This window comes from Canis lupus, chromosome 6, assembly GCF_003254725.2.
Source record: "Canis lupus dingo isolate Sandy chromosome 6, ASM325472v2, whole genome shotgun sequence".
NCBI classification, from domain to species: Eukaryota; Metazoa; Chordata; class Mammalia; order Carnivora; family Canidae; genus Canis; species Canis lupus.
The window spans coordinates 37,222,061-37,245,403 of NC_064248.1; the positions used below are offsets into that span (position 1 = coordinate 37,222,061).

At 45.9% G+C, this 23,343-nt stretch overlaps 1 protein-coding gene across 3 annotated transcripts in view; it reads left to right on the forward strand.

The window, feature by feature from the left end:
- The window catches only part of ADCY9 (adenylate cyclase 9), a 121,683-nt gene extending 104,269 nt beyond the window's left edge, over window positions 1–17,414 (forward strand). For 2 of the 3 annotated variants that reach the window (XM_025416701.3, XM_049110960.1), the window contains exons 8-11: window positions 3,667–3,826; window positions 4,677–4,906; window positions 7,734–7,775; window positions 12,969–17,414. In XM_025416701.3, coding sequence (XP_025272486.1) covers window positions 3,667–3,826; window positions 4,677–4,906; window positions 7,734–7,775; window positions 12,969–14,157 — 1,621 coding nt within the window. In that variant the 3' untranslated portion in view covers window positions 14,158–17,414. The remainder of the gene's footprint in view (window positions 1–3,666; window positions 3,827–4,676; window positions 4,907–7,733; window positions 7,776–12,968) is intronic. The other variant, XM_025416703.3, reaches the window with a different exon arrangement.
- The last annotated feature ends 5,929 nt before the right edge of the window (window positions 17,415–23,343 follow it).

Consider the following 23,343-nt stretch of genomic DNA (forward strand, 5'->3'; position numbering starts at 1 on the left):
TGATTTAGAAATGGACAGAAGATCTGCATAGACAGCAGGAACCTATCAGGAAAGGTAGGCCCTCCAGACCTCTACTCATCCTGATATCGGGGGTTCAGCCCAGCACCTGGGGAAGCTCACAGCCACTCTGAGTATTTTCAAAGAAGTATGAATGCACAGGGTACTCCATTCTCAGCGCCCTCCCCCCGCTCCCCCACCACCGTCTGCCTCCTGGGCACTGTGACCATGGTTCAGACCTGTCCATGTCAACAGGCAACCAACCTTCTGGTGATTGCCCCAGAAGCTGGAAGTGAAGCAGAATTGGGAAGGACAGCCCTGACCTTGAGTTTTCTTTTTCCTCTCTTCTCCTCTCCTCTCCTCTCCTCTCCTCTCCTCTCCTCTCCTCTCCTCTCCTCTCCTCTCCTCTCCTCTCCTCTCCTCTCCTCTCCTCTCCTCTCCTCTCCCTCCCCTCCCCTCCCCTCCCCTGTTCTCTCCTTTCTTTTCTTTTTTCTTTTCTTTTCTTTTCTTTTCTTTTCCTTTCTTTTCTTTTCTTTTTTTTCTTTTCTTTTCTTCTTTCTTTCTTTCTTTCTTTCTTTCTTTCCTTCTCTCTCTTTCTTTCTTCTTTCTTTCTTTCTTTCTTTCTTTTTCTTTTCTTTTCTTTTCTTTTTCTTTTCTTTTCTTTTCTTTCTCTTTGTAATTTTATTTGTTTATTCATGAGAGACACAGAGAAAGGCAGTGGGAAGAGAAGCAGGCTCCATGCAAGGAGCCTGATGCAGGACTCTGGGATCACACCCTGAGCAGAAGGCAGACGCTCAACCACTGAGCCACCCAGGCATCCTTGACGTTGAGTTTTTGCCCCTCCTCTCCAGCACCCCAGGACAGGAAGCAACAGCTCCAGGTCTGCTCTGTGGCTTCTGAATGCTAGTCCTGTGCCACCCCACTTTGAAAAGTATAGGCTGGACTGCCCTCCCCTCTCCTCTTATTCCTACACCCCTGCACCTACCCCTCTGGCTCTTTGCTGAGGGTCTTCTCTGGCTTCTAGAGGCTTCACACTTGACCCCTGTGCCTCCTCCAGGTTGAGATAACTACAGGGTACATCCTCACTGTCTACCCAAATTCCCCACCAGGATTGAGCTGCGTGACACATAGTAAGGGATTTCTCGTAACCCAGCCCTCCCTATGGGCCTGCCCTTCAAATCTCAGCTCTGTACTCCTTGCTGAGCTGCCTGAGACCCCTCTCAAATCAGCTCTGCTTCTGGGGAATCCAAACCAAGGCATCTTCAGGTTCCAGTTTGTCTTTTCCTTTTTAAAATCTGCTTTATTGTGATAGAATTCATGTATGAGAAATGCAGTCATGTAAGTGTATAATTCATTGATTACTAGTAAACCTACAGAGCTGTGCAAACATCACCATATAATTTTAGAACATTTCTATCAGCCCAAAGAAAACCTGGCACCCATAGGTGCAGTGAGTCCCCTCATGCCCACACTCCCTGCCCTGGGGCCAGCTTTCTGTCTGACACATGGCCTATGGCTAGATAAGGCTCTGGCTCTCTTAGAGGCTGGCATTGTCTCCATTCCTTTTTCAAAAGTCCTTTACGCCATTGTTCCCTGTTCCTCCGGACCCACTTCTATAGAATCTGATCTAACTCCAGTCTGGAGAGTGCAGAAGGCTGCAGACCACAAAGGTGCGAGGCTGGCTGCACCCAGGTGGGTGGCCTGTCACATGTTCTGCAAGTGCTTTCAAAATGAGGTGGCCACTGCTCCTGAATGGCTGGTGTTGTGACTTTAAAAGTCCACTTTACCCATATCATCAAAGCCTGGAAGGGGCTGAGAACTTGATGGAGTTCCCTCTTGTCACGCAGAGGGCATATTTAGGATTCCAAGTCAACAGGAATCTATGCTGCAGGATATGTGGGTGCTCCAGGGGGGCCTGTTCTGCAGCTACTCTGGGGGCCAGCCTCAGGCCTGGCACCTCCTCTGGAAGCCTTCCTGTATCTTAGCTCATAGCCTGTCCCTTCACTCCCCTTCATTTTGTGCCAAGCCCAGGCAGGCGTGAGAATGGTAGGTCTCATCTTCAGAGCTCTGCCGTTCCAGGGACCTTCGTGGAGGGCTTCCCAGCCCTGCCTTCTCCCTTGGAATTTGGCCCCCTCTGTCTCCTCGTGGGGCTTATGTATTCTGCCTTCGAGCATATTTGTGGTTATTCTTGGAAATATTCCCAGGACTCCATTATCCGTTAAGTATCAGCAGGCCAGAACTATCCAGGCCCTAAAAAGGTCAGACCGCGCCTGGCTCTATGTGGATAATGGCTGAGATTCGGGCTCCTTGTGGAGATCAAGCACATGTAGCTAGTGGTCGCTGCACTGCAGGTGTCCCGGACAGAAGGTGCAGGCACCTGGGTGTGTGGCCAAGAGCCTTGAGGGGAACTTCTGCTGTTGAAGCTCAGCAGTGGCTTCTGGCACTTCCGGAGGTGAGGACAGCGGGCCTGTCCCTTCTCCTGCTCCATGTGGGCCTGGCTTCAGAGAGGGTCTGTGTGCATGGGAACCTGGTGCCCCCCACCCTCCATCTCCTGCTGCTGGCATCCAGGTACTAGCCCCTCACTTAGCCAATACTGCTCTTCCTTATGAACAAGAGTTTCTCACCCCCACGTACTTGCTCCCCCTTCTTTATGAAAATCATTCTGTGATCTCCACATCACTAACCTGAAATAAAGCCTACTTATACACACAGTCTCAGTAGGAGTTGATGAAATGCTGTCACTCCAATATGAAGGAGAAAGAGCAAGAGAGCTATTCAAAATAAAATATGTAGTACTTCACCTCATTTTTGCCAGGACACCACCATCTGGGAAGTCATAACAAAGCCATTAGCTGCATCCTTGTGTGCACCATCACATAAGTGTGCCAGCTCCACATGCAGACCACTAGAGATGTGCGGACTTGGTGACACAAGCGCCATGTGCCAGGTTGCAGCCTGTGATGTGATTTCTGAAATGCTGAATGAGCCTTGGTGAGGTCCCAAAGCAAAGAGGACTTCATTCCTGGAAGATCAGCTTGTGTTAGCACCACCCAGAAATACTTTCTGTTTGAAAACAAGACACAACTAGGCTCTAGGCTGAGGTCATTGTCAGCAGGGTTTTCACCTCTGTAGGTGTCCAGGGAGCATGTGGCAGTCTTGTGGGATGCAGGACAAGCCTCCCTATATGTTACAGTGGGCCTCTCATCCCTAGCTCCTGTCCACTAGATGACAGCAGCACCTTCAGTCCTTGTGGCAACCAAAAAGGCCCTGCCAAATTCCCAAACACCTGCAAAGCACCCCGCTGGAGACCTCTCACCCTAGCAGCCTGGGACAGTTAATGGTAACCTCTCATGGGTGTTCCTGGTCCTTACATCTACTTTGAGACCCACAGAAGTTCATGCTTGGCTTTGTAAAAACACGTGTTATCATGATGACACATGACCTTAAAATAAGGTGTGATGGGCTGAGCAAGTCCAATTCACTTACTGTCAACTGAAAGTGAAGGAGGCAGGGACTCTTCCTGCCCCCCTGACCCATGGAGGCCACATAAGTAAGAGTCGGGAGCAAAAAAAAAAAAAAGAGTCGGGAGCAACGCTGGCTGGGTCTCCTGCCCTCATCGTCCTGGGCAGGCTGACCCACTGCGATTTCTCCTTTCTCCCCTCATCCCAGGATGGTGTTTTTCCTGGAAGACGTGATGGCTTGTACCAAGCGCCTCCTGGAATGGATAGCTGGCTGGCTCCCACGCCATTTCATTGGGGCCATCCTGGTGTCACTCCCTGCCCTTGCAGTCTATTCACATGTCACGTCTGAATTTGAGACAAACATACACGTAAGTAAAGGCCTAGTGACTTTGTTTATGGGCTCTCCAGGATGCCCTTGTTTTTTTTCTTTTTAAATAAGCCTTATGTCTTAGGACAGCAACTTAAATATAAGAGGTAACAAACTCTTCATCAGCACTTTGAGCTTGTCTTCTTAAAAGCATTGGCTGGGACAGAGGAACAGGCAGGGAGGGTAGCATGCAGCCTCTCTAGATGCTCAAGCCTGTCACTGACCACAGTCAAGTAGAGATGGGTATGAAGCTGCCCTGCCCAGTTCACATGTCCCCTCTCCAGCCTCCCCTGCTCCAAATCAGTTATTTTCTTATGCATTTTACAAAGCAGCATCTGTCCCACATTTCCAGATGAGATACCGTGCTTACCTGTCAAACTGGCAACAGCGAGGTGACTGCCCCTAGTCCAGTTGCTCTTGGTCAGGGAAGGAGCTTCCAACTTAAACCCCATGAAGAGTGAACTAATAATGCCCTTGTGGAAAGTTCTACTTTTGGTGAAAGTGAGTGTAACATGAGCTACAAGGCGGGCTGACAGCATTTGATACTCTTAACACCAAATTACACTTCCCCTGGCATGTAGCAGGATGCCTGAAGGAAGGCTTTGTAAAGGTAACCACTTACCAGTGGTGGTTCTCAAATGGGTGGCCTACCTTCCTTTACTCCAGAATGACATATGCAGTCTCCACACCTCTGGAGGAGAATTTTCGTGCCAGTGCAAGCTTGTAGCCTAAAGCTCTGGACTATTAACCCAGTGATTTATGATCTGTCCCTGAAACTGCCAGGTACTTTGTGATATCCATGGTATTTTTATATTGCAAGAAATATAAGTAAGTGAATCCTTTGATCTCAGCATGCTCAGCTGGAAGCGAGGCCAGGGGCGCACATGGCAAGGGTTGGATGGGTCAGTAACCACGCCAGCCCCTCATTGCAGTTCACCGTGTTCACGGGCTCCGCTGTCCTGATCACCGTCGTGCACTACTGTAACTTCTGCCAGCTGAGCTCCTGGATGAGGTCCTCCTTAGCCACCGTTGTCGGGGCTGGGCCCCTGCTCCTGCTCTACATCTCCCTGTGCCCTGACAGGTACGTCGACCACTGTGGTCTGCATCTGGCACCCTTGCCAGCTGGGGCACCCTTCCTGACCTCACATGTCTCACATCCATGCCGATACCCTCTCCCTCTCCTCTGCCGGCTACTGTCACAACATGAAGTGGTGTCCAACACGTACAATGTCAGCAACTTAAGGAAATGTCTGAAGACTAATATGCAAAAAAGAAAAAAAATAATTCTTCATGACATAATATGTATGTGCCTATAGACATCCTTGGGGGATTACCCCTCGCCCTGGAAGACAGTGCAGTAGACACATGCTTGAACTTAGTATAATGGAGAAGTAGGACCAGAGCCATTTCATATGAGATGATCAAGAAACAGAAGAAGTAGAGGTATAGGGAGACATGAAAAGGCAAAGAGGAAGCTGTTCTAACCTCATTTGAGTAAGAATAACACACCCAGACAGGTTGTAGGTTGCTGAGGAGAGGAAGTGAAGAGGTAGGTGCTCTTTGCATGTGGTCAAGACCTCATTTATAAATATGGACTCACTCTTGTGACATGTGTGTCATGACATGAAATGGAGTGATGACCAGTCACTGGAAATACATCTTTTATTTTGAGGTCCTTCCACATATTGAATAATACTTTCAGTTCCTGGTATTCAAATGGCCTTCAAAATCCTTGCACTGGTAGGTGCCAAGGTGTAGACAGGATGGCATGGGAAGAGAAGGGGTCTGTGTGAAAGACCCCAGAGATAGGAGCAATTCTTACTGTTGTGCTACAAAAAAACTTAAAAATGAAAATGTATAGGATGGCAATGATATATATAGGATATTAAAATGTATAGGACAGCAATGATAATACATAGGATATTAAAACATCCTATAATAATGAAATCCAATAAGATCCTTGTCTTTTATGTGTCCTACTAATTGAATCATTTTTGGTTCTTAGTGTTGTATAAATAGGTCTCAAAATGATTATTGCACATTTGCAATTGGTTTTGTGGCTGTTGGCTTTTTTCAACTAAATATATAGTTGGGGATACAGTGATATGTTGGAGAGAATAATTGTCACAGTGAGTGGTTCAGAAACTTCAGGATAATGTCTTAAGGCCATTAAGCTTCTGTTTCTGTAATAAACTTCGCCTAAAAAAAACTTCACTTAAATATTGGACTTTTTTGGATAAATGCTTTATAAAAACATTTTACTATTAGCACATATTAAAGAATGGCTTCTTTATAATTACTATGGGTTTAGGTTTGCAGGATATTTCAGCTACACAGGGCATTCCTTCATCATGCCTTGCAGGACATCTAACATTCCTGGCTCCTCAAATTATTATGACAACCAGAAGGAGCCCCAACATTTCCAAGATGCCCCCTAGGAATGGCATTACTGTTGCTGAGAACCATTGCTTTAATAAGTTCAGAAGTAGAAAATGATCCGATTTGTCACAATATCAAGTATGAAACCACTCTAGTGTATCTTTGGGTATTACCAAAGCAGTGGTCGGTAATGGACAGAGCAAGCATCCTTCTCCTCAGTAAGACTTAATAAAGTAATGACGACATGAAAGACACTCACATTTCCTGCAAATTAAGATCAAAAGGGAATTTTAAGCAGAACTATCATTCAGCATCTGAAAGGAAACTTTAATGAATAGTTAAATTACTTTAAACAGAACAAAGCATGCATTTCCCTTTCTGAAGTTATGGCCATCTGGAATTAGGGTCATTATGAAGCTCTTTCCCAAAAGCATGGAATTCATCAGATTGCCTTTTAACCTTCTAAAAGAACCATCACAAATACCCCATCAGCCAGTTTGTGGTCATTCAGTCACTGGTGCGGAGCTTTTCCACTTAGATCAGGAGGGACCAGAGTGATGAGGGACCAACTCCATCACCTTTGCCCAGAACTCAAAAAGCAGATGTTGGGGTGTGGCTGGCAGCTGAATCTCCCCTCTACCTGGTACTTCTCCCACTCACCTGGTCATCATCACTGAGCCCCACAGGATAGGAAGCATGGGGAATGGGGAACGAAAATCCAGACAGGCCTCCTGTGTAGGGGAAGGGACTTCTGAGAGCCATGCCAGCCTTGCAGGGGGACATGGACACATGGAGAAGGACAGTGTCACAGTCATGCATGGGCAAGGAGAGAAGAGGACACACCGCCTGTGATGCTAAAGCCACTCCTAGCTGTCCCCTCGCCTCTGCTGCCCAGGGGACCTGCTTGCAGAAGCTGTGTAAGGTCCCTATTGGTAATGAGTGGGAGCCAGTGGATCTAGCAGACCAGGAAGTATAGGGGTACAGGGTTGATCTGCCCACCTGGGGGGTATCAGGTGCAACAGGATCCCAGAAGAAGCTGTGGGGGATATGGGAAGGGTACTGGGTCACAGGTCCTGCCCCGACACCCAGAGTTTTTTTATTGTATGTGGTTTCTGTGCCTCAGAACTGGGATTTGATTGCTTTGGGCACCCTAGTAGGATAGTCTGGCTTCTCAGGTCCGCCAGTGTCTCCAGCAGTTCCTAAATCAGTCCTTAGTCAGTGGGCATCGCTGTTTATCATGACTGGTTTCTAGCCTGTGGGACCATGTGGATAAGTCCTCACTGTCATGCGAATGCCTTAGAGACTTCTTGGTTTTGCTCTTTGTGAAGTCCTGTTAGCTGCATCACTATCTCTGTGGCTGTGATTTTTAGTTAACACATAATATCAAATTATAATAAAGAATTAGCGATCCTTAATTGTCTGACTTAATCTACACATTAAAAAAAAGGAAATTATTTAACTCTTCTCAGTTTCACTTTATATAACACCTTGTTTTTTTATAATAATATTTTTCTGCATTTTAATTTCAGTTCCATAGTAATTTCACACCTTGATGCAGGACAGAATTTCAGGTAAGCTTTTGACATCATGCTTATGTCTGAACAAATGAGGGCAACTATATGAGTACTGTTTCTTTCTCAGCTTCATAAAAAGCAGTCATATCTTGAATAAAAATAATTATGTGTAATTCTTAAAGGAATAAGTGGAAAATACCTACTTGTTGAAATACCAAATCATAGTTATCTTATTGAGAAAATGATTGTTAAGAATATACTAGATTTGGCTTCATTTTATGTAAGACTTCACCAGGTTACAAAGGAAATCTCTCAAATCTAAGAAAGTACTTATTTTAATTTCCTAAAATATTTTGAAATTTCTAATTAGAGGTTTGAAATAATAAAGGTTAGACTCTTGCTTTACTGTGAACGTCAAATTAAAATTTAAATAGAAATAAACATTAAATTATATAAAACTATATAAAAATCTAGAAAAAATAGAATTATCTCTAAGACAGAGATAACTCTCCAATCTTACAAATAATACAGAGAACCACACATGCACAGAAATAAAAAACTGACTGACACATTGATGGGGTGGGGGGATTTAGGTAGAGAAAAGTATGTATGGGCCGTTCCACGAAGAGCTAAGGCCCGATAAAGGACAAAACCAAAAAAAAAAAAAAATTCACAAGAGGAAATGCAGGTAGAAGGTAAAGATGTTACTACTGAAATCATTGCACATTTAAACAAAAAACTCCTTGTGGTCTTTTCCATCGGACCTTCAAGATGTTAGAGTGTGAATACCCAGGGCAGGCAAGGGCATGGCACATTCATACAAGAGTGGGTATTTGCTTTGTTAAGGTACCAGGCAGTTATACGTATGGTTTATTTTTCACAATGATTGACACATTAGGTGACTTTGTCCTCATTTTCCAGATGAGGAAGCTGAAGTTCAGGAAAGTTAAGGAACCCATCTATGGTCATGCAGCTAGTCATCAGCAGTGTTTAAACCCTGGCCTCCCTCACTACCAGGCCCTGCTCTTTCTGCCATGCCTCGTTGCTCCTCAGAATGGCACATAGTTTTGGAAAGTAATTTGATGATCTACATACGTGTTCATAGCCTTTGACCTAATAATTCTATTTTTGCTTATCTACCGAGGGGATAATTCAGCATATGATAAAGGTCACTTGTCCAAAAATGTTGATCACAATGGCTGATAACATTGAAAATTCATCAGCAACTTCAGTTGCAATAAAAAGAAATGAATTAAATGATGTTCATGTACACAGATATTGCCACTGTTAAAATGCAGCAATAAGAAAAACATCATGTGAAATTGCATATGTCCTGTATTTCATTATATATATATGAAAAAAATGTAAGATATGTCATAGTAATGACTTGGTAGTGAGTGATGAATGACTTTTTTTTCTGTTTATACAATTAAAAAAGTAAATCTGTGGAAATATAGACACTGGGAAGGAGAAATAAAGTATGGAACAAAGGCAGACTACAAATTTGTTTCTTTTAGGATCACAACTAAGGTATTTAAAAACAAAACACTTAGCTTTTTTAATAATAAGCTTACTGGTGAATATATAACATGTGCACAAAAAAGTACCCAAATCACAAGAATACAGCTCAATGAATTTTCACAAGCGGGTACATCCCATCAACTGCCCCTCGGACCAAGAAACAGAACATTACCAGCACCCAGCCCCACCCTCTGTGTCCCAGCGTGGCAGCTCCCCCAGCCTCGCGTCTGTAGGCATAGATTTTACATGGCACTGAAATTCACTAAGATGTTAACACATTCCATGTTCAGCTGGTTGGGACCATGAGTGATCTTTGTTTTCTGTTTTTCTCTCTGATTTAATCCTTCTTCTCCATGATAATAGATTATACTCTATTTTACTCTTAACTTCCAATTATGACTTGATGTTCAGCTATTAAGTCATAAATTGACTCTTGCATTTAGTCCCATAAAATTCCTCTTTTTGGAACTTAGAAATGGGACCACCATTGTTGTTCCTTCTGTAGTGGAATGAGAAATACAGGTTATCTATGGGAAGTGATTATCTTACCTGCTTGTTACAGATCTCTGTTGCATGGCAGTCCGTTGGTCACTAATCATAAATCTGTGTATTAGGATTCCCCTTTTAAACAAAGATGAAAGCAAACCTCTCTCACACTGTCCTGTGCTCCACAATTACCCTCCCCTGTCCAGAGGATCTGGCCTGTGCCCCTCTCCAGAGTCGGGCCACACTGCTGGCCTTGACCATAGAACAGGGAGGAAAGTGAGCAGCTGCCCATTTCCGCCGCAGGGCTACAAAATCTGGTTGGACCATTAGGATGATGTTAAGCCTTGGTGATGTCTATTCATAAAGTGGGGTGTTCCTCAATATCACCACTTTGGAGAAACAGAAAGGTCACCTCCTAACCCAACAGGATGGGCTCACACAAGACAATACTTACTGCCACCTGTTGCAGATTCTGTCTCTACTCTCAAGCCAGTTAGAGGGCTTGCAGGGCTAGACACAAATCTGTTTTGATCATCTAAAATAGTTAATTGTTTAGTACTTGAGATTCATGATATGTGTTGCCATTTGGCTAAATGACAGTTGGAAGAATAAATAGATCTGTCTTACCATGGAGGCCTTTTTTTGGTTCCTGGCTCATGGGGGCAAAGTCATGGAACTTATGGCAGGGGTCCCCAGGACCACCCCCAGAACCAGGAATTTGCTAGGAGGATTCAGGACTCCACACAGAGTCGTACTCATGGCTGTGACTTATTACAGTGAAAGGACACAAAGCAAAATTAGCAGCAAGGTACATGAAGTAGAATCCAGAGGAAACCAGATGCCAGCTTTCAAGAGTCCTGTTCCCGTGGTGTAATCCAGGATGTTCTGAATTCCTCCAGCATTGAGTTTGGACAGTGTAGGTGAAGTGTTGTCTCCCAGGGGAGCCTATCAGAGACTCGGTACCCAGGGTTTTTATTAGAGATTGATCACATAGGCATCTCTGCTGGCATGGACCAAAATTCCAGACTCAGAAGTCACATTCTAGGCACAATAGGCCCTTCTTATCAAGGAGAGGGGTGAGAATCTCCCCAAATCCAAGATCCTGATGCCAGCCTCAGACACCCTTGCCAGTAGGCCTTTCTATGGGTGGCAGCCTCAGGCCTGCTGTGTTAACTCCTTTCTGCACAGAATCTGAGGCCAGTAGGTACTTAACAATACTCTAGCCCATCTTCAGTTTACCCGTAAGAAGATTGAGACCTAGAAATCTTGCCCAGGGTTCCAGAACTCTGTAGTGGTCCAGCTGAGACAGTCCAGGGCTTTTGTGACCATGTTTCATAGAGGACCATTATGGCCAGATTGGTCAATTTCACTATTTTCTTTAATGTCCTTAAGTCACAGGTAACAGTAAAATTATTAAACACCCTGATTACAGAATCAAGTTTTCGGTGCCATGGAGCTGTCTAAACTGAGGACCCCACCATTTTATATATAATTTTATTCATAGAGTGACTTGGCCCGTTGCCACCTGAAACCTAGATGCCTGCTTTAGGAGCACATCAGGGCCCAGAATTTATGTGAACAGAGCAACCACTGCTTTGTAAACAAGCAGAAGAAAGAAAAGAAGGAAACACAAGGCTCATTAACAGAACTTACCTCTGGATGATCCATATGGGTGAATCTTCTTTCTATGTTTTCCTCTAAATATCTTCTGATGAGTATGTAGGATTTTTAAGTGGAAACATTACATCTAAATAAGAAGCTTTCAAAGAGACTTGCTGGGGGTAATGGTGGTCAATCTTCAGTCACAGCTGTTGCTCATCAGTACTGTCCAACTACAGAACAGCACCCCCCCCCCCAACCGAGAGCAGGCTGTTATTAGAAGGAACGGAAAGGAGAAGCACAATTTGGAAATTTCTAAAGGAATCATAAATGTGCAGTAGTTGAAGTGACTCAGCATTTCCAACTCCAATAGCTTATCCCTCAGACAGATTCCCTTCTCTGCATAGGGTCATCCCAGCGGCATTCCCTGGAGGTAAGGGATAGACACAGCCCAAATGCCCAGGGTTAAAATCTGGTTGTTACAGCATATCCATGTATTACAGTTTCTTGCAACCACAAGAAAATCACAACTTTCTCATAGGAAAGACACTTATTTTGTACCATTTTTAAAATGCTGTTTGAGTTTCTTACAAGGTACTACTCTTAAAAGTATATATATTGGGGTGCCTGGGTGGCTCATTCGGTTAAGCATCCGACTCTTGATCTCAGCTCAGGTATTGATCTCAGGGTCATGTGGATGCCGGGTGGCTCAGCGGTTGAGCGTCTGCCTTCAGCTTAAGGCGTGATCCCGGGGTCCTGGGATCAAGTCCCACATTGGGCTCCCTGCGAGGAGCCTGCTTCTCCCTCTGCCTATGTCTCGGCCTCTCTCTCATGAATAAATAATTGAAAACTTTTTTTAAAAGTATAATATTATTTGTAAAAATGTTAACACTGCCTTAAATGCCTTTGATAAAACAGAACTAACCCAGTAGGGAGATAATGGTACATTTAGTGGGCTTTATACAAGTAAACAATAGAGAATTTATATTCTTTGTAAAATTATGCCTCTTTCAGAACTAAAGTTGGATTAAGAATCTAAAAAATGAGTATGTCAGAGAATGTTAAATTTCTTGGGTATGATGATAGTAGTGTGGTTACATAGGGAGATGTCCTTATTCTTAGGAGGCAGGGACTGAAATATTCAGGATGGAAGTGTCATGATGTCTGCAGCTTACCTTCATAATGTTCATCAGGAAAGCTGTGTGTGCACACGTGTGCATTGACAGAGGGAAAGAACAAAGCAGGAAAATGTCAGCAATTGTTGAATCCAGGAGATGGGTGTACAAACGTATTACTAGCCTCTTAACTTTCCTATGTTTAGAATTTTCAAAACAGAAAGTTGGTAGAAATGAAAAGATTTTTAAAATCAAGGAGCTAAAGACTCCTGAAAAAACGCAGTCACCGAGTAGTTACTCAGAAGTCAATTTAAAAAGTCCGTGTTTATCTCTGCACACCTTAGCCAGCCAGCTAAACAGGATTGGGTAGCTTTGTGGCTGCGGGTCGTTGACACTTTGAACTCCACAGAACTTGGTGCAGAGAGCTGGTTAGCTGGGTGTTTCAGAACCTGCAAGTCCTGAGCAGCAACCTCTCCCTTAAAAGATGCACTTAAGAAGGCACGTCCTTTCTCTTCTCTTTATTCTCCAGTTCCGAGGGGAATCCGTGCAATAATTCCTTGCCGCGTGACGGCAGAACCGCCAGCCTGATTGGCCAGGAGGTGATTCTTGTCTTCTTTCTTCTGCTCTTGTTGGTCTGGTTCCTGAATCGAGAATTTGAGGTCAGCTATCGCCTGCACTACCACGGGGACGTGGAGGCGGACCTTCACCGCACTAAGATCCAGAGCATGAGGGACCAAGCTGACTGGCTGCTGCGAAATATCATCCCCTACCATGTGGCTGAGCAGCTGAAGGTCTCCCAGACTTACTCCAAGAACCATGACAGTGGAGGTGTCATCTTTGCCAGCATCGTCAACTTCAGTGAGTTCTATGAGGAGAACTATGAGGGGGGCAAGGAGTGCTACCGGGTCCTCAATGAGCTCATCGGGGACTTTGATGAGCTCCTGAGCAGGCCGGGCTACAGCAGCATCGAAAAGATTAAGACCATTGGGGCCACGTACATGGCTGCCTCCGGGCTGAACGGCGCGCAGTGCCAGGATGGCAGCCACCCGCAAGAACACCTGCAGGTCCTGTTTGAGTTTGCCAAGGAGATGATGCGCGTGGTGGACGACTTCAACAGCAACATGCTGTGGTTCAACTTTAAGCTCAGGGTTGGCTTCAACCACGGGCCACTCACAGCCGGGGTCATCGGCACCACCAAGCTGCTGTATGATATCTGGGGCGACACCGTCAACATCGCCAGCAGGATGGACAGCACAGGGGTGGAATGCCGAATCCAGGTGAGTGAGGAGAGCTACCGTGTCCTGAGCAAGATGGGCTACGACTTCGACTACCGGGGGACAGTAAACGTTAAGGGCAAGGGCCAGATGAAGACCTACCTATACCCAAAGTGCATGGACAGCGGGGCCGTGCCACAGCACCAGCTGTCCATCTCCCCCGACATCCGAGTCCAGGTGGATGGCAGCATCGGGCGGTCTCCCACGGATGAGATCGCCAACCTGGTGCCTTCTGTACAGAACGTGGACAAGACGTCTCTGGGGTCCGAAAACAATGTGCTGGCCAAGGACACTCACCTGTCCTCTAAGAGGCCATGGAAAGAGCCTGTCAAAGCTGAAGAAAGATGTCGATTTGGCAAAGCCATAGAGAAAAGTGACTGTGAAGAAGCAGGCATGGAAGAAGCCAGTGAGCTCACCAGGCTCAACATTTCCAAGAGCGTGTGACGCAGCACCCATCGCTGCCACGGTGCTCTGCTCCTCGAAACACAATTACATCTGTACTTGCCTGTTGTGCGTTCGAGCGCCACCGCCTCCATCCCCAGACGTGGTGTCATGTGGTCATTACCCTGACGTCTGTGTGCGCCACAGCTATTCAGGGCTTGTTCCCATCTGTCTCTTTGCTTTTTCTCCCCTGGAGCCCTGTCCTCTGGGTGTGACCGTTCAGCAGCATGGAGGAGAACAAGTGCCTTCAGGGGCTGACTGTGCCCTCGCATCTGGGGACAGAGGCCACCCATGGAGATCGCAGCATTGGGTATTGCTGGACTTTAAAACAAAAGCTGTGGTTAAGATATCATTTTTATTGCTTTTTCTCACAAGACACTTTGGGTCTTTGTTTTTTGTTTTGTTTTTGCTAGTACAATGTTTTTGCGGTTTATTTTTTTCTATATACATAATAGTGTTTTCCAGTGACCTGACCTTTCTATGTAAACATGTACACGCACACACACTTTCACTTATGAATCTGAGATCAAGTGCCAGTAACTCACTGTGAGGGGAGGTGGGGGGGCATGGGCTGCGAGCAGCAGCCAGCCAGGACGGCCTGTGCCCTCCCCACCTGCGCCTTCCAGAGCACCTGGGCCCTCGGGGCTGTGGGTGCACCGCTCCCCAGCCCCGCGGCATTAGGGCTTCCTCTGTGTGCAGGCCAAGATTCCAGATGCTAACCAGTAGCAGAGCCTGTGAGCCCAGGCCTCAGGTATTTAAAAGCCGTGTTTCATTTTGCCCCAGAAACCGAGGGGTCTTCCAGCTGGGAGCCGAAGGGGTTTGCCTTTGAAGCTGAATCCTCTGAGAGGGAAGCTCAAAATAAACGTCTGAGGGTTGCATTTATTTATTTATTTATTTATCAGGAAATGTGTGTTTTGGGGAGGAGCCGCCAAGTCATTCTGGCGAAGGGACATAGGCTGGGGAGGCACAGCAGAAGTATGAGAAGGGACATAGGCAGAGGGCACAGCAGAAGGATGAGAAGATGTCCATTAGAGCTTCAGCTGCTTTGGGTCCCCCCCACCCACCAAAAGGGGCTGAGCAAGACCTGAACGGCCGTGCCCTGAGGCCGACTGGGTCACAGTTGATAAACCTAATGAGCACTGCTGCTTCTGTCCTGTGTGCAGCAGATCCATGCCTGTGGAGCCTCCCTGCTCCGGGGGTCGAGTCAGAGCCCTGCTCCCAGGAGGCAGGAGGCCTGGGCTGAGCACAAGGTGGGCAGGCAGTGCCCGGGGGACTTGGCTCCCACACATCCGAGAAGCTCCTCGTCCTTTGCTCTTGTTGGCTTGTGCAGGACTTCTGTGTGGCAGGATGGAACCCAGTGAAGTCCAGCCCCCTTTAGATGGAGTTCTCACACTGTGTGTAGAGACACAGTCATCTGCATGCACGTGAGGTGTTGAACCAGGGCAAGTCTAGAAAACCTAAGGAGATTCACTTCTGGGCCCCTGTTGCTGATCCTGCCTGTGATGTTTTGCCACGTTGAGTCCAGAGTGTATGTAGACTTGAACTCAGGCTAGTGTTGCCCTGCCGTAGGCATTGTTGTTATTTTCAAGGTGACTCGGTGTACGATTCACAGGATAATCTGAGGACTAGCTCCTTCTCTGTTAAGATCTTCACTGGCATACCTGGCATACCCTGTGCATTTTCTTTTCGCTGCTAAATCTCTGTATAACTGTCACATCAACATCAAGTCCCATTATCAGCAAACCCCTACCACGCCCCTCAATTCATACAGAATCTGCCATTTCTGGCATCAGGAAATACTGCTTCTGATTGGCCAGCTCCCCGGGAGGACATGTATGGGATGGCCTCCCAGCAATGCAGCCATAGCCAGGATCTTGATGTCCCAGGGAGTCGAGAGCATTCTCACTAAGATCTTCCTTCAGATTTTACTGTCAGTTTGTTGGTCTTCCAATGCTGGAGGAAGGATGGTGTGACAATACCTCTTGCTTCTAAAGAATGTATTCTTATAAGATACTGCAGGATTTTTATCTTTATTTTAAAACACTACCTGACACTGTCCTTGTCTGTAGGGACTGTGGGCATGTTAGGGGCTTCTCCCATCAGTGTTAAGGCATGTATTTGAGTGTGATCCTCTCCTTTTGCCTTCTGTCCTCAGGCTCTTTAGCTCTGGCAGCAGCTAAGGGGCTGGGTGGTTGCCGACGAGTCACCTGTGTCTCTGCTGTTCCGCTCAGAACATGCTCTATCTACAAGGTCCATCTCTGCACATGCTTCCTCCCCAGCACATTGTCTTTTTTCTTCCCCTCCTGCAAAGATGTTTGTGATTCCTGATCCTGGGAAGCCGCAGATTGCAGGGAGATGGTCTTAACATCTGGTGATCTGGTCCAGCAATGTGCAAATTGGAGCCTTTGATGGATGGCTCACCCAGAGTTTCAAATTGTCTTTAAAAAACACCCTGAGCCTTCCTAAATAACCAGTACAGATGTTCTCTCTGGGCCACTAGGCGACTTGGGTCCTTCCCGGTTCCCTGCCCTGAAGCATACCTCAACGCAGGACCACAAAATCTCTGCAACAGAAATGCTGTGCATCCAACTCTGTTGGCGTTGAACAAATAGCCACTGAGGACAGGTCCCTAAGCAGCGGTTCAAGTGCTACCAATACAATGGATGTGCTCTTCACAGTGGCAATACCTCCTACGAACTTAGGTCAGGAAGCAATACTTCAGAATTGAATGTGTGTAAATAGTCGCTTTGAGTTACAATTGCTGTTTTCTTGGCCCCAAGTCAGATCGAATTATACATATGTGTGTGTGTGTGTGTGTATACACACGCACACATAATTTTATCCAGTGCAAACAAATGTAGAGCATCAGTTATGAAGCCCTTAAGTAGCTTGAAGAGTCACACCGATTATGCAACACCTGCACGCGACTCCATTAACACTGACTCCGCTCACGGAGGCAACACCTGCACATTTGCACACGACACTGAGAGCCAGAGGGCCGCGTGCTTCCCGCTACGTGGACTGTAATAATTTGTAGTTTCCAAAGATCTGTCTGCGTTTGCATTTCTAGATTTTTGAGGTAAGCATTTTTTGGCTGGTTGTTTCAGAAAATCACATCATGCCTAGAACCTGAAATTAAATTAACAAGAACCAACTGTTTGCATTTTCCGTCTTTCCTTCACTCTGCTCTTTTTAAATTGTTAATTCTTTCAGAATGCATCCACTCAAGAAATGGATATTAAAATATTCTAAAATCTAAATATTTGATGCCTGGTATTTCCTCATTGAAAAGATCAGTAACACTGCAGAAATTAGGGCACTCCTTATTTCCTGCAGCGTGTGGCTAAAATAAGATTTGCTTTTCTTTCACATCATGACTTTGAACACAAGGCAACTAACACAAAACAACCCTATTTATGTATGTGGTTTCTTTCTTTTTGTTTAATGGACATATTTGCTACAGTTAACTTCAGTTGAAAAATATTTATTTTTATATGGAACTTTTTTAAAAATTTTAAAAGGTTGCAGGACAAGCTTTGTGTGCAGCGACACCCCTGCTTCATTAGGCCTCCTAAATAGTTATTCCTGCAAGGTCTCAGGAGAAGGAATTTTTTTTATTTTATTTTTTTATTTATTTATGATAGTCACACACACAGAGAGAGAGAGAGAGGCAGAGACACAGGAAGAGGCAGAAGCAGGCTCCATACACCGGGAGCCCGATGTGGGGTTCGATCCTGGGTCTTCAGGATCGCGCCCTGGGCCAAAGGCAGGCGCCAAACCGCTGCGCCACCCAGGGATCCCTCAGGAGAAGGAATTGACCAAGAAAATAAAGCAGGTTTTCTGAAAAGATGTGCCCACATAGCCTGTCCTTGCATTTCCTGGGGGTGTCCGCATGATGGTGGTGGTGGGGTCACAAACGCATTTCAGAATCCATTTAAAGTCACAGAGCCCCTTCCCAGAAACACATCCATGGCATTTGTATATATTCCAGGAGCTCACAACAGCTCCAGATCTGGAGCAAAGTTATGGATCTGTTGGGGTGTAGAGCCTTTTTCCCCCCTGCAAGGTTTTTCCTGGTGAGTGCAGTATTTATGAGCAACTTCAGAACACAGGATCCTCTTGTAGACTCAGCAAAGGGAGATGAAGATGTGGTTTCCCCAGTCCTTGTCCATCACCTCATAGGGATCATCCAGCTTCTAGGTGGTTCTCTGCTGGAAGCTGGTGCCAATGAGGGCGCTCCTTGTCGATTCTGGCGTCCTTCCCTCCTGAGTCCTAGAAACCTTGCTGGAGGTCAGGGAGTCGTGGTCTGTGCCACACTGGAGGTCTCATGAGAACGTGGATCGGTCTCTCTCTCTCTCTCTCTCTCTCTCTCTCTCTCTCTTTCCCTCCCTCCGTCCCTCCTAGAAGGGATATCCCGAAGACTTTTGAGGACTTAACAGTCACAAAACACAGCCCCTAATTTTTGCAGTACGCTTCAGAACTTAGCCTTTGTGGTTTCTCTCCTGCATGTGGTTGCTTTTCTCTGCGTGGGAAATCTCCTTGTGGCCACCTGGAATAGATCCTGAGTGCCAGGAAAAGGAAGTTAACTGGGGAAGAGATAAGTAAGAGGAAATGATTAAGAAAAGCACACACTTGCACACCATATACGTATAAATTAAAAATCTCCCCAAGTGTCTATTTTTATACAGTTCCTTTGTAAGAATTGTTTTTTTTTTTTTCAATTACATGACTCCAAAGAGTTGTCACTGTATATTAGAATAACATAAGTTTGGGGAATTCTCGTGTTCCTGATGGGCCTAGACGCCGGAAGGAGAAGCAAATTAAGCTGTTGTATAATATCTAGCAAGCCGAGCACCTCCTGAAATCTCAGTCATCGAAAGCAGTGATCTTAACCTTTCTTGGCTCACAGAGCCTTTGATAATTTGATGATAGCTGTGGCTCTTTTCTCCAGAAACACACACAAACCCTCTTAATATTGCATACAATTTCAGGAGTCCCTGGATTTAAATAAAGTACCCCCAATCTGCAACAACTAGAGGAATGATGATTTTTTTTAAATTTTAACTATCTGCAGGTGAGGTTTCCAAGCATTTCCGGACTCCATCAGAAATGTGGTTCGCCCTGCTAATACTGCTTGTTTGCATATGCATTCCCAAGCAAATGACATTTTAGTGTTTTCTGTTTGAATTATCTAGATATATTCCAGGAGCCCCTCAAAGAACTTTACAGTTTTACGAAGTTAGTCAAATTCTTCCCAACAGATAAGGAACATTCAGCCAGTATTTACTGAGTACTTACTATGTGCCAAGTAACGCCAAACCTCCCTTTATTTGGATTGTTAAAAATTGCCACGAGGCCTGAGAATACTTGAGGAACAGCTGTGATTAGAGACTCTGCTTTCTCTGTTCTTTTCCCGCCCCACATTCTTCAGTAGACTGAAAGGGCAGTTGGAGGTATCTGGCTTCACACAGCGACGTCCTCTCCTCGTTGGATGTTTTTAAACAGCGGCTTCTCAGTGTCAGCTGTAAGCAAGGAGATGATTTTCTGTATTCATGGTCTTAAGGAGTGTTCAGCTCTTTGAAGAAAGAGCAACACTTGAGAAGCAGAGAAAACAGCTGTACCTATATTGTGTGGATCCTTCATGGGGAGGGCGGCCACTCCACATAAAACCCATGAAATCATACATTTTATTTTTAAAACCATCCTCCCCAGACGGCAATTGGGGCCCCAGCAAGAGGGTCTCAGAACAAGGCCATGGCTTGGACTTTTTTTGGCTGGTGGGAGCCTTTCAGGAATAGCACCACCCAGGAAAGCGTCTCCCTGGCCTCCCCAAAAGAAGCGCTGGTGACAGGGGCGGGGAACAGCAGCCTCTGCCCGTCCCATCTCTGCCCTGGGTCCTACCGCCAGGCAAAGCAGTGGCTTCCAGCAGGTGGCAATCTTCTGAACATGCTCTCTCTCGTCTTCCTCTGACTTTCCTCATCTCAGCAAACAAAATTCTTGCCACATAGTTTGGTAGGGCAGTGAATGGTGTCAGAAAGGAGGAATTGTTTGGATCTGTCCATGATCCCGGGAAAAGGGGGCAGACGGGAAAGGGGAATGGTACATCTGCACGCTTGTGGGGCTCCCTTGTGACGTCCTTGTGCCCAAGGCAAACCTCACAGCTCACCTCGCCCTGCCTCATGAAGATCTCCATTCACATGCTCCCTGGCTTCCAGCCTCTCTGGTCTCCAGAGCTGGCTTCTTGGGAGTCCTCCCACTGAGGACCAGCCAGCCCCACCTCACCGACAGCCAGACCTCTCCAAGGACACTTGCCTGCGCCCCACCGCTTCCACCACGATCTTTGACCTCCTGAGTAGGTTTCAGCTCCATGCCATATGCCGTCCTCACTTTCTAACTTCAGGAAGATGGATAAACCAACAACATGGTGAGCTGCCAGCTTGTTGATTTAAAGGAAAGGACCCTTTGGCCACTAAATTCAGTTCTCACATATGCAAACATGTCTCTGCACATAAAGCAGTTTCCCATTTCAGCTTTCCACCAAGGAACTCAAAACACAGGAGACCCCTTTTGTCTTCACGATGCCTTACCTATGGGGATAGACAGAAGTGGTTTATTCTATACAATAGATTGGAGCACTGAGTGTAGCTGAGGGACTTGCTCCAGTCCAGCCGGTTGCTGCCCATACTTCCCAGCTACAGAGCCGGAACACAGAGCATGCTGCCAAATCGAAACGACTGCATGCCTTGACCTCTCCCTTCCTCGCCAAGAAAGAACAAAAAATCCTGGTGGTGGAGTGGGTCATCGTGCAATTAAGTGGTGAAGTTGGTAGGTCACCAAGTGACCAACAAGGTAAAATACATCTCCCTTTCCCTCCTCCCCTTCGTTTTGTAAGACTGGCTACTTGAATTAAATGTAGAATATTTAAGTTATTACCTAGTGTATGCTGAGAATGAAAACCTTTTAAAAGTATTCCAGCGTCCATATGGACTTGTGTCCACGTGCTAACAAAGAGCACCAGGGAAATGCAAAGTGTGCAACATGCCAGTGCCTTCAGAATGATCTGTGTAAAGCACAGGTTATGTGGCTGTCCTGTCCTTCCTGCTAATGGAGCAGAAACAGATCTCATACCTTTAACACAAAATCAGGCGTTGCCCCCTAATTGTTGATTACACAATAAATCATGTATAATGTCAGGTCATTTTTTTAAAAAAGATTTTTATTTATTTATTCATGAGAGACACAGAAAGTCAAAGACACAGGCAGAGGGAGAAGCAGGCTCCATGCAGGGAGCCTGACGTGGGACTTGATCCCTGGTCTCCAGGATCATCCCCTCGATCAAAGGTGGTGCCAAACCCCTGAGCCACCTGGGCTGCCCATGTCAGGTCATTTTTTAAAACACCTTTATTATATACCCGTACATCTCTAGTATTTCAGGAAAGTAATAGAAAAATACAACGTGGCTGTTTAAATTGAAACATCATAGAACATAATTTGCAGTTTCCACCAATTTGGGGCTCTTAGGTAAGAAAAATGGACTTTGTTGACTATTCACAAAGGTCTGAGGAAGCCAGTAGTTTAATTTTTAGCAAGTCTTAATAATACGGTGGGTTAGTGGAACTTTTCTTTGGTAATTTTGGTTTGCCAGAATGTTATCTCTTCCTCCTCAAGGTAAAGACTTCTGTGGCATCACACATATGTTTGGAATGTTCATTTAGCACAGAAGAATATGGATGAATGTTGTCCTTGATCTCTTGTTTCTATTACTAATTGCGTGACGAGTTGTACTTCAAAAATCTCAGTCAAGGACTTCCATAGACTTCTAAAGATCTACCACGATACCTGGAGAGCATTTGGATTTGTTTGCTTCTAATATTGAAAAATGCAATTTACATGAACTTTCAAAAAATTATTTCAATTGAAACCTAACAAGATGAGGTAAAACTATTTGGGAAAAAAAAAGATTTGAAGCAGTCATCTAGATAATTTAGGATAAAAGCATCCTTTTTCCTAAAATATTTCTATAAGGAGACAAAGTGAATTTATTGCACGAATCACACAATGATCCAAATTCTTCCATTCTTGTGCAGCCAACACAAGGGGCCACTTCAATGCTTTCAATATCCCATTTCCAAACTTCCTCATCTCCTTCAACCACCCATTTTGTTGGCAGAATTACAGTAGGCGCAGATCTGTGTGCTTTGAGAGAAAGCCTAGCATGTCCTAGTGAACTCACCATTCCATAGTTACTGGAACTCCAGAAGAGTTTGCCTGTGTTCCCAACCGGTGGCTCCTGTCACCGCCTCAAATACAAGACTCATGTCATCAGTACCTGTGGCAGCAGCCCCTGCGAAGACTTCTAGCAGGAGCACGGCCAGTGCCAGTGTGAACGTCCCGTGTGCCTGAGACGATCAGGCACTGAGGAAGAGACTGGCTTCCCTTCCCGGAGTTCCTCTGCTGTACAAGAAGACAATCTCCAGGCACCTACACGGCTCCAACCCTCCTGCTGCCTCCTTGTCTTCTTGGTGAACTCTGGTGACCTTCATGTTGCACTTGTCACACTCCCCCCCCCCCCGCACCTCACACACTCGCCCAGCTTCAGGGGCTCCCAGCTCCTCACCAAAAACTGCCATCAGGCCTTAGGCAAGCCTGCGGCACACACCACCCTTCAAGAAATAATCTGCAAGACCCTTCTGGTGTGAGCTCCAAGAAGCTGTCAGAACAGCAAGCTGGGAATTGGAGTCTGAACTGGGCTCAGAAAGCAGACCTTCATCTCTCTAACCTGGGCCATCCTGGGCAGCAGCAAGCCTGACTGCCAGAGACCCCGATCAATCCCCAATATCCCAGGATCCCCAAAGCTGTCCTTGGACTTGGGGGAAGTCAGGGACAGAGCAGAGGACCATCTGGGAATGCCCAGAGAAGTGGATGTCAACAAAAAAGCGAATCCCTGGCACCAGTGACCTAGGGCTACAGCTGTGCCATAGGCCGTCAGGCCAGGTTCACCAGGCAGGGACCTCCCGGTGCACCCTCTTCACGCTGCGGCATTAAACGGAAGCACCAGTAATGACACACGGATGCGCAGCAAGCGGAAAACCCAAAGCCTTAACATCCCCCTGGAAATCCTGTGTCGATTTCACAATCTGTAGCAAGCAGCATTTTAGGATTAGACGTCCCTGAGATGATGCGGTTACT